Raw genomic sequence first — 14573 nt, 5'->3', positions numbered from 1 at the left:
CGCCATTCAGAATGCATTAGGATAAAACTGATCTGTTTTTTTCCCGATATTGAGCCCCGAGCGCAAGTGTGAAAGTGCCCTAACGGATCCGTCCTGGTTTCCGTTATGCAGGACTGGACTCCTGAATAACGGATCCGTTCTGCTGCCCGTAGACTTGTATTAAGAAGGATCCAAAGGGAATGCCTCTAAAGCTTCCGTTTTGACTTCCATCTTATGGATTCCGTTATTTCCCATTATAACCATGTGATAACAGAAAACGGAATCCATAACGCTGATGTGAACCCGCCCGAGATTGTCTATAGGATGATGGGAGTCTCAGGTCTGAAGCTGCAGTGGATGGTGAGAGTCAGGAGTCCAGGACATGGTTGTCTTGTTTGCTGTGATCAGGTACTCGGGTTCCTCCTCCGGAGCGGCGCTCAGGTGTGGCCCTAATCTACGTGTCCTCTCCAGTAAGAGTCCATGGAAGGCTGTGAGTACAAGGCCTGGAGGGCAGGGACGTCTCTGACTTCACAGGGTGGAGTCCAACAAGAAATGAAAGTGAAACTTCTCCAGAAAACTCTACCCCCCGAGCTGTGACCAGATCACGGCCTTCCACTCTGCAGTCAACATGGGGGACAGCTGCTACCTATACCCTGTGGCCCTGAGGTGGGACGAGGGCCCCGAAGCCCTGAAACAAGTGAAAAACAAACTGCTGCTGCATTTCCAGAAAAGGAAACTGTCTAATGGAGGAGAATGTGAGATCCGAGATCTGGACTGCAGCCGGGGGCACCTCCTGATCTACTTCAGAGATGAGGGGGGTAAGTACCGGGGGAGGGGCACCTCCTGATCTACTTCAGAGATGAGGGGGGTAAGTACCTGGGGAGGGGCACCTCCTGATCTACTTCAGAGATGAGGGGGGTAAGTACCGGGGGAGGGGCACCTTCTGATCTACTTCAGAGATGAGGGGGGTAAGTACCGGGGGAGGGGCACCTCCTGATCTACTTCAGAGATGAGGGGGGTGAGTACCGGGGGAGGGGCACCTCCTGATCTACTTCAGAGATGAGGGGGGTAAGTACCTGGGGAGGGGCACCTCCTGATATACTGCAGAGATGAGGGGGGTAAGTACCTGGGGAGGGGCACCTCCTGATATACTGCAGAGATGAGGGGGGTAAGTACCTGGGGAGGGGCACCTCCTGATCTACTTCAGAGATGAGGGGGGTAAGTACCGGGGGAGGGGCACCTCCTGATATACTGCAGAGATGAGGGGGGGTAAGTACCGGGGGAGGGGCACCTCCTGATCTACTTCAGAGATGAGGGGGGTAAGTACCGGGGGAGGGGGGCACCTCCTGATCTACTTCAGAGATGAGGGGGGTAAGTACCGGGGGAGGGGCACCTCCTGATATACTGCAGAGATGAGGGGGGTAAGTACCGGGGGAGGGGCACCTCCTGATATACTGCAGAGATGAGGGGGGTAAGTACCCGGAGACCCCGCAGCGCTGTGAGGCGGTTCTGTTTCTCGTCCTGTGTTACAGATTGTTACTATGTTGCTATTTGACTCTGATGTCGCTGTGTTTGTCTCCAGTGCGGGATCGGGTTCTCCAGAAGGCGTCTCAGGAGCTGCAGTTACCGGGGAACAAGACGCTGAAGCTGGATGTGACGTCTGTGGGGGATCTGAGCGGTGGTCCGGTGCAGGACGTCCCCTCAGCAGTGAGTGCAGCAGACCCCCCCCCCCCCCCATTCAGTGACAGACCCTCAATAACAGGCTCCAGGGACAGACTCCCCTCCAGTGACAGCTGCCCCTGGTATCTGCTACCCCCCGCCCCTAGTATCCCTTCCCATGTCAGCTTCCCTGCTCTCTGCTGCCCCTGACATCTGCTGCTACCACCCCCCCCCCCCCCAGTCCTCCCCCCAGTGTGTCCGCTGCCCCCTGGTGTCTACTGCCTCTGGTATCTCTATTACTGTATGATAATATTACTAGAGCACTGTATGGGGGTATTATTGGAGCATAGCACAGTTATACTTGCATTGTGCAGTGCTGCAAGTAAGGCGCTATACTGTGTAGTATTACTTTTGCAGTATATGGCGGGGCAGCACCGTGCAGCATTCTTATTTAACCAGTATATGACACTGTTATGTGGACAGAATGTGTCGGCAGATAAGAACCATTTGGCCCATCTAGTCTGCCCAATATACTGAATACTATGGATAGCCCCCGGCCCTATCTTATATGAAGGATAGCCTTATGCCTATCCCATGCATGCTTAACCTCCTTCACTGTATCTGCAGCTACCACTTCTGCAGGAAGGCTATTCCATGCATCCACTACTCTCTCAGTAAAGTAATACTTCCTGATATCACTGTTAACCCTTTGCCCCTCTAATTTAACACTATGTCCTCTTGTAGCAGTTTTTCTTCTTGTAAATCTTCTCTCCTCTTTCACCTTGTTGATTCCCTTTATGTATTTAGCAGTTTCTCTCATCTCCCCTCTGTCTCGTCTTTCTTCCAAGCTATACATATTAAGGTCCTTTTAACAGAGGGGTCGGGACCAGGGGGAGGAGGACTCGGGACCAGGGGAGGAGGACTCGGGACCAAGGGGGGACGACGACTCAGGACCAGGGGGAGGAGGACTCGGGACCAGGGGAGGAGGACTCGGGACCAGGGGAGGAGGACTCGGGACCAGGGGAGGAGGACTCGGGACCAGGGGAGGAGGACTCGGGACCAGGGGAGGAGGACTCGGGACCAGGGGAGGAGGACTCGGGACCAGGGGAGGAGGACTCGGGACCAGGGGGGGAGGAGTCGGGACCAGGGGGGAGGAGTCGGGACCAGGGGGGAGGAGTCGGGACCAGGGGGGAGGAGTCGGGACCAGGGGGGGAGGACTCTCCGTTTTGCAGCCCATAGACTTCTATTATGATGGAATGAATAACGAAAAGCCTCTAAAGGCATTCCGTCATAGAATTGCGTTATGGTCCCTGGTAACGGAATCCATAACGCAATTCTGCTTTTACCACCAAATGAAGCGTGAACGAATTTTCAAAATATGAAATTCGCTCATCTCTAGTGACGGTATATACAGCGAAGAAAGGGATGCAAATGAGCTCTTAAGCTCCGCCTCTGATGCCACCGGATGTAAGGCAGCTGTTCGATAAGTCAACGTTCAACCATTTAAACAGTATACGCGGTGACAGTGTACGGGGTGGCAGTGTACGGGGTGACAGTGTACGCGGTGACAGTGTACGGGGTGACAGTGTACGCGGTGGCAGTGTACGGGGTGGCAGTGTACGGGGTTGCAGTGTACGGGGTGGCGGTGTACGGGGTGACGGTGTACGGGGTGACGGTGTACGCGGTGACGGTGTACGCGGTGACGGTGTACGCGGTGACGGTGTACGCGGTGACGGTGTACGGGGTGACAGTGTACGGGGTGACAGTGTACGCGGTGACAGTGTACGGGGTGACAGTGTACGCGGTGACAGTATATGCAGTTTATATGTGTAGGAAACGGACGGAGCGGCTGCCGGGCCCGGTCTGAGAGCCTTCTTACTTAGTCGCAGAACTGAGGGTTGCTGGGAGGGGGCCCGTTCTAAAATTTACTGTGGGGTCCAGTCCGTTCTAGTTACACCACTGACTGCCACCATCGTTTCTATAACGCAGACATTCCTGGACAGGACACAGTTAATTATAGTTATAATGGATGAGGATGATGGCGTCTTTATTAACCCTTTACTGTACCTGACCCTGGTGACTATCTCCTACGCTCTCATCATCACTGTCCTTTTTTCTTTTTTTCCAGAAACCAGGAAGGAGTGAGCCGATCCCAAATCCAGGTAATCCATTACTACAGCGGCTGCAGATGTGGGGCCCCGGACTGATGTAACCGTGGGGTGCTGGCCCGATGTAGCAGTGGGGCCCCCGGCTAGGGTTGCCCCCTGGCTTGTATTCCACAGGCCAGGACGGTATTTTTCTTAATTGCTGGAACCATTTTTTTTCTACTGGCAATAATAATAATGTCCGGTAATTTTGTCAGACAACTTCGAGCTTCTAAGCAGCAGAATGAGAAAGTGGAAGGAACAGAGCACAGCAGCGCGTTGGGGGACCTCAGGAGTCCCTGCTCTCCATATATGGAGTCAGTGCTTCTGGGAGTCCCTGCTGTGTGTCCATATATGGAGTCAGTGCTTCTGGGAGTCCCTGCTGTGTGTCCATATATGGAGTCAGTGCTTCTGGGAGTCCCTGCTCTGACTCCATATATGGCTTAGGACTCCCTGCTGTATGTCCATATATGGCCTAGGAGTCCCTGCTGTGTGTCCATATATGGAGTCAGTGCTTCTGGGAGTCCCTGCTCTGACTCCATATATGGCCTAGGAGTCCCTGCTGTGTGTCCATATATGGAGTCAGTGCTTCTGGGAGTCCCTGCTCTGACTCCATATATGGCTTAGGAGTCCCTGCTCTGACTCCATATATGGCTTAGGAGTCCCTGCTGTGTGTCCATATATGGAGTCAGTGCTTCTGGGAGTCCCTGCTGTGTGTCCATATATGGAGTCAGTGCTTCTGGGAGTCCCTGCTCTGACTCCATATATGGCTTAGGAGTCCCTGCTCTGACTCCATATATGGCTTAGGAGTCCCTGCTGTGTCCATATATGGAGTCAGTGCTTCTGGGAGTACCTGCTCACCATATATGGCCTAGGAGTCCCTGCTGTATGTCCATATATGGAGTCAGTGCTTCTGGGAGTCCCTGCTGTGACTCCATATATGGCTTAGGAGTCCCTGCTGTGACTCCATATATGGCTTAGGAGTCCCTGCTCTGACTCCATATATGGCTTAGGAGTCCTGCTGTATGTCCATATATGGAGTCAGTGCTTCTGGGAGTCCCTGCTGTGTGTCCATGTATGGCCTAGGAGTCCCTGCTGTATGTCCATGTATGGAGTCGGTGCTTCTGGGAGTCCCTGCTCTGACTCCATATATGACTTAGGAGTTGTGATGCTTCGTGATCTCGGCAATACGAATAAATCGCAAATGCATCCTGTTTTAAAATTACAAAAATCACAAGAGCCCTCTCATTCACACAAAGAGTTAAAACTCTGTTACAGCTCACAGAGCAGAGGTAAATTAGCAAATCCTTTGCCAAAGATTCTTCCTGACCCCCTGCCGGGTTAAACATCCATCAATCTGATATTGTCTTGACAAAACCAATAAAAGTGCCCTCTATCTAGTCTGAGCGGCCCCAGCACAGCAGGGTCCTAACACCCTAAGCCTGGTCAGAGACTTCAGAGAAGGACAGATCCTTATCACACAGCCGGTTGGTACAAGAAGGAAGATGACCTGAAAGTCACCTTCAATCCATAGATTTCATATTTTTTCCATATTTTCCTCATATTTCATGGGTTAGGAAAATACGGAATGAACAATCTCTTCCAAAAGGGTTGAGGTTATTCTAAGGCCTCTTTCACACGAGCATGGCGTGTGAGGGCCCGATAAGATGTGGGTGCGTTGCGGTAAAATGCGCTATTTTTCCGCGCGAGTGCAAAGCGTTTTAATGCGTTTTGCACGCGCGTGAGAAAGATCGCTATGTTTGGTACCCAGACCCAAACCCGGACTTCATCACTGAAATTCAGGTTTGGGATCGGTGTTGTGTAGATTTTATTATTTTCCCTTATAACATGGTTACACGGGAAAATAATAGCATTCCTAATACAGAATGCAAAGTAAATTAGGGATGAAGGGGTTAAAAAAAAAAGTTAACTTACCTGCTCCATAGCTGCCGGTCTCTATCTTCAGGACCTGGCAAAAGACCTGTGGTGACGTCACTGTGCTAATCACATGGTCCAATCACATGGTTCATCACGTCACCACAGGTCCTTAGCCGGCAGCTCAACATTACAGAAGAAGACAGAGATCCACAACTACGCGATCAAGTGGACTCGGTGAGTAAATTTTTTTTTATTTTTAACCCCTCCATCACTATTTTACTTTGCATTCTGCATTCAGAATGCTATTATTTTCCCTTATAACCATGTTATAAGGGAAAATAATACAGATCGGGTCCCCAGCCCGATCGTCACCTAGCAACCATGCGTGAAAATCGCACCGCATCCGCACTTGCTTGCGATTTTCACGCGCCCCTATTCACTTCTATGGGGCCTGCGTTGCTTGAAAAACGCAGAATATAGAGCATGCTGCGATTTTCACGCAATGCACAAGTGATGCGTGAAAATCACTGCTCATGTGCACAGCCCCATAGAAATGAATGGGACCGGATTCAGTGCGGGTGCAATGCGTTCACATCACACATTGCACCCGCGTGGAAAACTCGTGTGAAATCCGCAAGCAAATTGGAGATTTCCGCTTCAAGATATAAAGGTTCTCAAGCACACGGTATTGTCTTCCAGTCATATTTGGTATCAGATGATGCGTAAAGTTCTACTGATTATAAATATGAATTGTATTTCTTACTTTGACCTACGGGTACGGAGAAACTGGCAAAGCAAAGATTCTGACAGATTTTCTCTATCTGGGGCAAGAACTGCCCCCTGTTCCAATTACCCAAGGCTGGACTTGTACGTGTCACAGCCACTACCAGCTACAGAGGGGGTAAAACACAGCGACCCACTCAGGTCGGAGTCCTTCATCTACCATCTGACGTCAAATAACATCACGACCGCCCGCTGGACACGGGCACCCGCCATCTTGGATTATTCCTTACAAAGACTTTATCTTTTACTGGACTCTACCGCGGTAATTCTGAACTTACAGACATTCTGTTCCCTTTAATCTCTTACGTATTTCTATCCAATCAATCTGTTCGGCCGGCCGGTAGATTTACCTGTCAGTTATAATGTAGATTTCTGTGTGTAGTTTTTATAATAAAACTAACTATTTAATGGTTCCAGTTCTGCCCTTGTTCCCTGATTATCGGGTCTATGCTGAGAGCTCTGTCCTCGGAGGAGACGTACTACCGCATTGTCTGATTTCTATACATTGCTGATTGGTTAGCTGGGCTGCAAATAACCGTTTCTTCCCTTTAGGATTCGCTAGCCGGGGGTCTCTTTGCCCCGATTCACTACGAAGATTGGTGGCAGCAAATTAAGTTGGTTTCCCGCGCAAAATCAATGATTTTATTTTACCGATTGTACATACAGTCGCGATTGTATCATGTGTGGGCACACCAACCAATCTTAAACCAGTGGATTCGCCTCCAGAAGTCTCTAGTGGACGAGACCTGTATGGCAACTGTGGCATAGTACGAAGGGATTGGCAGGGGGTTGTCACATTGGTTGGCAGCTAGTGGGAGATCAGAGCACAAAGAGTTTACAAGTGCAGCTTTTTGTGCAATCAGAACAATAGGAGAGCGGTTACTTAGTATCCTGTCCTGCGGAACTTGAGTTCTGGGCGCAAAAACGGTCCACATTGATAGCGGATAGATTGGTTTACATTTTCCCACCTTTTCTGTGCTATATCCTATTCTTTTACTCTTCTCTTCTGAATGTCTGATTCAGTTCCAAATTACCTAAGTTGGTCTGCCGCCGACTTACGAGCCTTATGTGAGTCGCAAGGCATTGCCATTCTAAACAAAAATCTATCACAGCTGATCAAAGCTTTGACGGAGAGAGACGGCCAAGCGATGGAGGATTCCAATCCCACGCAGGAGGCTTCGCTGCCCCTTCGTTCAACGTCACCCAGCACCGCCAGCTATGGGAGTGCTGATGTTGCCACTTCAGCTCCGGGTGATGCAGGTACCCGGGAGAACAGCATGTCCACCGCTCCTGCTAACCCTCAGCAAGGAACAAGCAGCTCTGGACTGAACTTCACTGCCTTGGGCCCTAGGAGCCAGCAGTTGTTACCGGGCCTGACTGGTGCGGATTTACGTTTTTACCTGGAGATGCAGCTCGAAAGAGAAGAGATACAGCAGCAAATAGAGGAGCGGCAGCAGCAGTTCCAGCTTCAGAGAGAACACCAGCGTGCACTAGAACTGGCCCAAGTGAGACAGGCCGAGTGCTCGTCCTCTCCTAACACTCCTGCTGCAGGGGGCATACCTCTACCCGTGGTCCCCAAAGCAAGGAAAAACGGGGACATTGACATATTTACGCTCATTTGAGAGCGCGTGCCACCAGTTCTGCATCCGTGAGGATCAGTGGGCTCTACACCTGACGCCTCAGCTGACTGGTAAAGCGCTGGATGCTTTTGCGGAGCTACCCACAGACCAAGACTGTGATTATCAGACTATCAAGGATGCCATAATCGCTAAGTTCCAGTTAACCCCTGAGGTTAACCGGAGAAGGTTCTGTGCCGTCCAGAAAGGGTCCACAGATTCCTACGTGGATGTGGCTAGCCGCTTATGCACCACATTCCGCCAATGGACTCGAACCCTTAAGGAAAAGACTTGCGCTAACCTCGAGGATTTGATCAATGACCAGCTCCTCGCTGTATGCCCTACGGTTGTGAGACAGTTTGTGCTGGAGCGCAAGCCCCAGTCTGCCAAAGAAGCCGCTGAGCTGGCAGACTTGTTTGTCGCAACCCGGGTGCCGGACATTGGCAAACCTGTGGTGGCGGACGCTCACAGGCCTATGGTACCAGACATCCGCAAAACCCTGGTACCTGACAGCCGCAGAACTCCAGTATCTGACAAGGACAGAGCCATGTCCCAGAACTGGAGAGAAGGCAGGCCTGCTGGCCCTGTGAACCATGAGACAACCAGGCCCTGGTGTGAGCGGTGTCGCAGGCCCGGTCACACCAAGCAAACCTGTTACACAGAGAAGCTGGCCCAACCTCCTAGCCAGGCAGCTAGCACCGCAACGATGCCAAGCCCTAAGGGGGCCAACGCCTCCACCCGTACCTCATCTGCTGTATTGTTGGTCGGTGGATCCCAGAATCACCAGTCCGTCACTGTGAACGGCCAGACTGTCATTGGATTCTGATGTCTGGTGCAGATGTCACCTTGGTCCGTTCACATCTTGTTACGGAAAAGGATATCCTTCCAGGAAAGTACCTCACTCTGACCGGAGTTGGCGGCACTCGCACTCATGTTGCCCAAGCCCAAGTCACCATTGATTGGGGAATGGGACATTAAAAGCGGGTTGTTGGGGTCCTGGATGATATTCCTGTCGCCACCGTGCTTGGCACTGATTTGGGCACCCTTGTTTGCCGTTACGAGTACACTGCGGACACGCAGGAGATCCATGCAGGCCTCCCTGACCAAAACCAGGTACTGTACAACCCTTTGGGGAAACAGGGAGACGGGGGACACTTTACCTGCTATTTCTACCGTACCCAACGCATCTAGGCGGGAGGTATCAGATTTAAGTGTGCAAGCAACTGAATGTCCTCTGCCTATTTCTGCACCTGTCATTGCAGATCAGAATGCATGTGTCAGTGTTAACCATGGTGATATACATGATGCTGTACCTGTCCTGGCCATTACACGGGCTATGGCCAGCCGCCTGAACTCAGAGCTGACCGAAGAGACCCCCTCGGGCGATTCTGACCTTCAGGCAGATGACAATAATGCAAGAAATACCTTGTCATGTATTGTGTAACTGCGCTGGCAGACGTTTCCAGTGTCGCCAGTAACCTGGGCTCAGATGGGGCTGCGGGGACAGAACCAACCGTCCGTCTAGCCGCATCTGACCCCAGCATTGAAGGTAACTCTCCGCAGCTGACTCCATACGTCACTGGTCAGCTGGAGGAGACCTGTGGCGCTGCATTCGTGCAGGCCTTGAGGAGTGACCCCAGTCTGGAGACGCTTCGGGCTCGAGCCGGCCAGCCTCCAGGCGAGGGCACTCCATATAAAGTCTATTGGGAGAACGACCGACTGTACTGCGAAGCTGTACCATCTACAAAAGGTGACGCAGGTGAGAACACGAGACAGCTGGTAGTCCCTAGGGAATTTCGGGCACAGGTACTCAAAGCAGCCCACAACATTCCACTAGCAGGACATTTACGTATCAGAAAGACCCACAAATGTGTTCAGAACCATTTTTACTGGCCCACGATGGGAAAGGATATAACCAATTACTGCCGATCATGTACCACTTGCCAGAGGGTTAAGAAGGCTGGGAGTACCCGCAAAGCTCCTTTGCAGCCACTGCCGGTGATCAGAGCCCTTCCAGAGGGTGGCAGTGGATATCATTGGTCCCCTCCCCATTCCTAGCAGTCCTGGAAAGCGCTACATCTTAACAGTCGTGGACTATGCCACCCGTTATCCAGAGGCGGTAGCACTGTCTTCGCTTAGGTCTGCCACGGTGGCAGACGCCTTAATCAGGATTTTCTCTCGTGTGGGGTTCCCCGCCGAGATGATCTCTGATCAGGGCTCCTGCTTCATGTCTGAGCTAATGGAAGCCCTCTGTGAGAGGATGCAAATCAAGCACACCACTTCCAGCCCATACCACCCCCAAACCAACGGTTTGTACGAAAGATTCAACAGAATGTTAAAGCAAATGAGGGAAAAGCTCAGAAGTCTCTGTGGTTCAATATGTCCTAAAATTTTGTGACAAGATGGAGTCCCTCATGGCCATGATGCCGAAAAACCTCTCAAAGGCACAGGCCTACTCTCTGTCAGGCAGAACAAATTGCAGGCTGCCTGGGAAGGGCCATACACCATTCTGAAACAACAGGTGAACCCAGTCACTTACCTTGTGAGTCTGGGGGGTAAGTGACAGAAACTGTTCCACATGAACATTGGAACATCAACCCCCACCTCTCGTACCCCCAGCAACTGAGTGCGCACAGCGCCACATTCTCAGGACTTCCTGGCCAAACCAACCTAGCAGCTCACCGAGTTGACACAGGGACCCACCAGCCCTTACGGCAGGGCCCCTATTGCACCTCACCCGAAGTGCAGGCTGAGATCAAGCGAGAAATTGAGGAAATGCTGCAGTTAGGAGTCACCCAGAAATCCGCTAGCCCATAGGCCGCTCCAGTTATTTTAGTCCCCAAAAAGGACAAGACGACCCGGTTCTTTGTCGACTATCGGAGACTGAATGACATCACCACAACCGATGCGTATCCCATGCCTCGAATTGATGAATTGCTGGATCAGCTGGCGTCCGCCGGCTATCTGACAATCATGGACTTGAGCCGTGGGTACTAGCAGATTCCGCTTGCGCGAGAGGCGAGAGCGAAGTCCGCATTCATCACCCCTTTGGCCTCTGAGTTTACTCGTATGCCCTTTGGGATGAAGAATGCGCCCGCCACCTTTCAGCGGGCCATGAATGAACTGCTGGATGGAACGCAAGGTTACGCAGTAGCCTACCTGGATGACATGGCTGTATTCAGTCCAAACTGGGAAGATCACCTTGACCATTTGTCACAGGTATTGGGAAGACTGTCCGCTGCCAATCTGACCGTTAAGCCCAACGAATGTCAGATCGCCATGACGGAGGTTCAGTACCTCAGACACAGAGTAGGCAGCCAGACCCTGAAACCTCAGATAGGGAAGGTCGATGCCATTGTGGCATGGCCGCAGCCTACCACCAAAAAACAAATACTTTTCTGGGAACGGCAGGATACTATAGGAAGTTTGTTCCGTCCTATAGTACTCTGGCTAAACCACTGACTGATACAACGGGTAAAAAACAGCCCAACAAGGTCACGTGGAACCCAAAACTAGAAGTGGTGTTTCGCGCCTTGAAGGAAGCGCTGGCTAGCGCTCCTGTCCTTCAAGCTCCCGACTTCTCCCGTCAGTTCATCGTACAAGCTGACACCTCAGCTGCCTGACTCCATATATGGCTTAGGAGTCCCTGCTGTGTGTCCATATATGGAGTCAGTGCTTCTGGGAGTCCCTGCTCTGACTCCATATATGGCTTAGGAGTCCCTGCTCTGACTCCATATATGGAGCCAGTGCTTCTGGGAGTCCCTGCTCTGACTCCATATATGGCTTAGGAGTCCCTGCTCTGACTCCATATATGGAGTCAGTGCTTCTGGGAGTCCCTGCTCTGACTCCATATATGGCTTAGGAGTCCTGCTGTAGGTCCATATATGGAGTCGGTGCTTCTGGGAGTCCCTGCTCTGACTCCATATATGGCTTAGGAGTCCCTGCTGTATGTCCATATATGGAGTCAGTGCTTCTGGGAGTCCCTGCTCTGACTCCATATACGGCTTAGGAGTCCCTGCTCTGACTCGATATATGGAGTCAGTGCTTCTGGGAGTCTCTGCTCTGACTCCATATATGGCTTAGGAGTCCCTGCTCTGACTCCATATATGGAGTCAGTGCTTCTGGGAGTCCCTGCTCTGACTCCATATATGGCTTAGGAGTCCTGCTGTAGGTCCATATATGGAGTCGGTGCTTCTGGGAGTCCCTGCTCTGACTCCATATATGGCTTAGGAGTCCCTGCTGTATGTCCATATATGGAGTCAGTGCTTCTGGGAGTCCCTGCTCTGACTCCATATACGGCTTAGGAGTCCCTGCTCTGACTCGATATATGGAGTCAGTGCTTCTGGGAGTCTCTGCTCTGACTCCATATATGGCTTAGGAGTCTTTGCTCTGCGTCCATATATGGAGTCAGTGCTTCTGGGAGTCCCTGCTCTGACTCCATATATGGCTTAAGAGTCCCTGCTCTGTTTCAGTATGCTTAGGGACACTGTGTATTTAAATTTTATTTAGCCTCAATTGTTTCTTACTGTGTTTCTGCTGGGATTCGAACAACCAGTTCCATTAAAGGCAAAAACCTCAACCACTGAGCTATAGAGCTCAATGTTAATAATTAATAGATTATATTCTGGCTAAAAACCTCAGTAGGAGTTTCCCATATATAGCAGAATAACGGTACAAAATAAATTTGTAATTTCCAAAAAATATATAAAATGATACTTCTGCAGTATATGAATACATAATACATGAGAAATTACTACTGAGGTTTTTATACAATACGGTATATCTGTTGCTTATTAACATAAAAAAGAAAGCTGAGCCTGATGGAGCAGTGGGGCCCGTGCCTGGTGGAGCAGTGGGGCCCGTGCCTGGTGGAGCAGTGGGGCCCGTGCCTGGTGGAGCAGTGGGGCTTAATCTGGAGTATGATTAATATCATTTTCATGTTTCTGCCACCACTTTCCACCTTCCCACCAATAATGATGTTCAGTGGTAGAGTGTGTGCCCCCCCTGCAGGACTCGAGCTGATGTGAGAGGTACATTATATATGAAGTGCGGTCACCTATGGATGTTATATGTGTTTTTCTAACAGCTGCAGACGTCTCACAGCATGAAGCAGGAGGTCAGGCCCAGCAGCTCCTCTCCAATGTGGTTCTGATTGAGAACGTCCAGGACTCCTGCTCCGCTGAGATGCTGACTCTGCTTATAGAGAACAGTAGAGACAGGAATGATGACACCGAATTTTACTTGGAGACAATACCTGAAATCCATTCGGCCGCCATCACCTTCACCAGCGACATTGGTAATGTTCAGACTGTATCTGGTAGACCTCGCACCTCCTCATATATAATACATAGTGGGTCCAGGTCATTGGGAGCCCTGAGCTCATATAGTGTGTGTAGTAAATCCATTGGGTCATCGGCCATATCATGTGGAGTCTACACAGCTCCTCAGTGGAGATGACTCTAAGACCTCCAGATCTGGTTATTGTAATCCAGTCCAGGCTATTGGCAGTTAGGTCCCCATTATTCATCAAGTCATCGTGGGCTTCAAGAGGCATCAAGATGAGAATTGATTAGCAGGAAATGAGGACAGGAAGACGTAGGATGATGCACTGTCTGCCAAAATTGTCTGGATCTCTTATAAATATCTCTTTATATAGTCAATAAGATTGATGAAAGACACAGGTTCAACCTACATCCCAACCATCGGTGGCAAAAAACCCTATGAGGTGATCACCAATTACCCCATATTAAAGGAAAATTGCCTTCCTGAATCTGGCAATCAGAATAAATCTCAGGATCAATGTCCTATCTCCATAAATCCTGCGCCCATAATGTGATATTGTTCTAATCCAGACATCCTGGCCGCTCTAGAACTTCTCTGGCAGAGCCCTCCATAGTCTCACCGCTCTTACAGTAAAGAGTCCATAGTCTCACTGCTCTTACAGTAAAGAGTCCATAGTCTCACTGCTCTTACAGTAAAGAGTCCATAGTCTCACTGCTCTTACAGTAAAGAGTCCATAGTCTCACTGCTCTTACAGTATAGAGTCCATGGTCTCACTGCTCTTACAGTATAGAGTCCATGGTCTCACTGCTCTTACAGTAAAGAGTCCATGGTCTCACTGCTCTTACAGTAAAGAGTCCATGGTCTCACTGCTCTTACTGTAAAGAGTCCATGGTCTCACTGCTCTTACAGTAAAGAGTCCATGGTCTCACTGCTCTTACTGTAAAGAGTCCATAGTCTTACTGCTCTTACAGTAAAGAGTCCATAGTCTCACTGCTCTTACAGTAAAGAGTCCATAGTCTCACTGCTCTTACAGTATAGAGTCCATAGTCTCCCTGCTCTTACAGTAAAGAGTCCATAGTCTCCCTGCTCTTACCGTAAAGAGTCCATAGTCTCACTGCTCTTACCGTAAAGAGTCCATAGTCTCACTGCTCTTACCGTAAAGAGTCCACAGTCTCACTGCTCTTACAGTAAAGAGTCCACAGTCTCACTGCTCTTACAGTAAAGAGTCCAC

The 14573-nt window shown here is 50.4% G+C and overlaps 1 protein-coding gene across 2 annotated transcripts in view; it reads left to right on the top strand.

Moving 5' to 3' along the window:
* The first annotated feature begins 557 nt into the window (after window positions 1-557).
* PARP14 (poly(ADP-ribose) polymerase family member 14) overlaps window positions 558-14573 on the top strand; it is a 35960-nt gene continuing 21944 nt past the window's right edge. For both annotated transcript variants that reach the window (XR_005780463.1, XM_040439862.1), the window contains exons 1-4: window positions 558-797; window positions 1562-1686; window positions 3767-3800; window positions 13146-13355. Coding sequence is in view for 1 of the 2 variants with exons in the window: in XM_040439862.1 (XP_040295796.1) it covers window positions 608-797; window positions 1562-1686; window positions 3767-3800; window positions 13146-13355 (559 nt within the window). In the remaining variant the exon portion in view is untranslated. The remainder of the gene's footprint in view (window positions 798-1561; window positions 1687-3766; window positions 3801-13145; window positions 13356-14573) is intronic.

The sequence above is a fragment of the Bufo bufo genome, chromosome 7 (assembly GCF_905171765.1).
Source record: "Bufo bufo chromosome 7, aBufBuf1.1, whole genome shotgun sequence".
In the NCBI taxonomy this organism is placed as follows: Eukaryota; Metazoa; Chordata; class Amphibia; order Anura; family Bufonidae; genus Bufo; species Bufo bufo.
The sequence above is the reverse complement of the archived record's forward strand: the minus strand, read 5'-3'. Positions and strand labels throughout refer to the sequence as shown.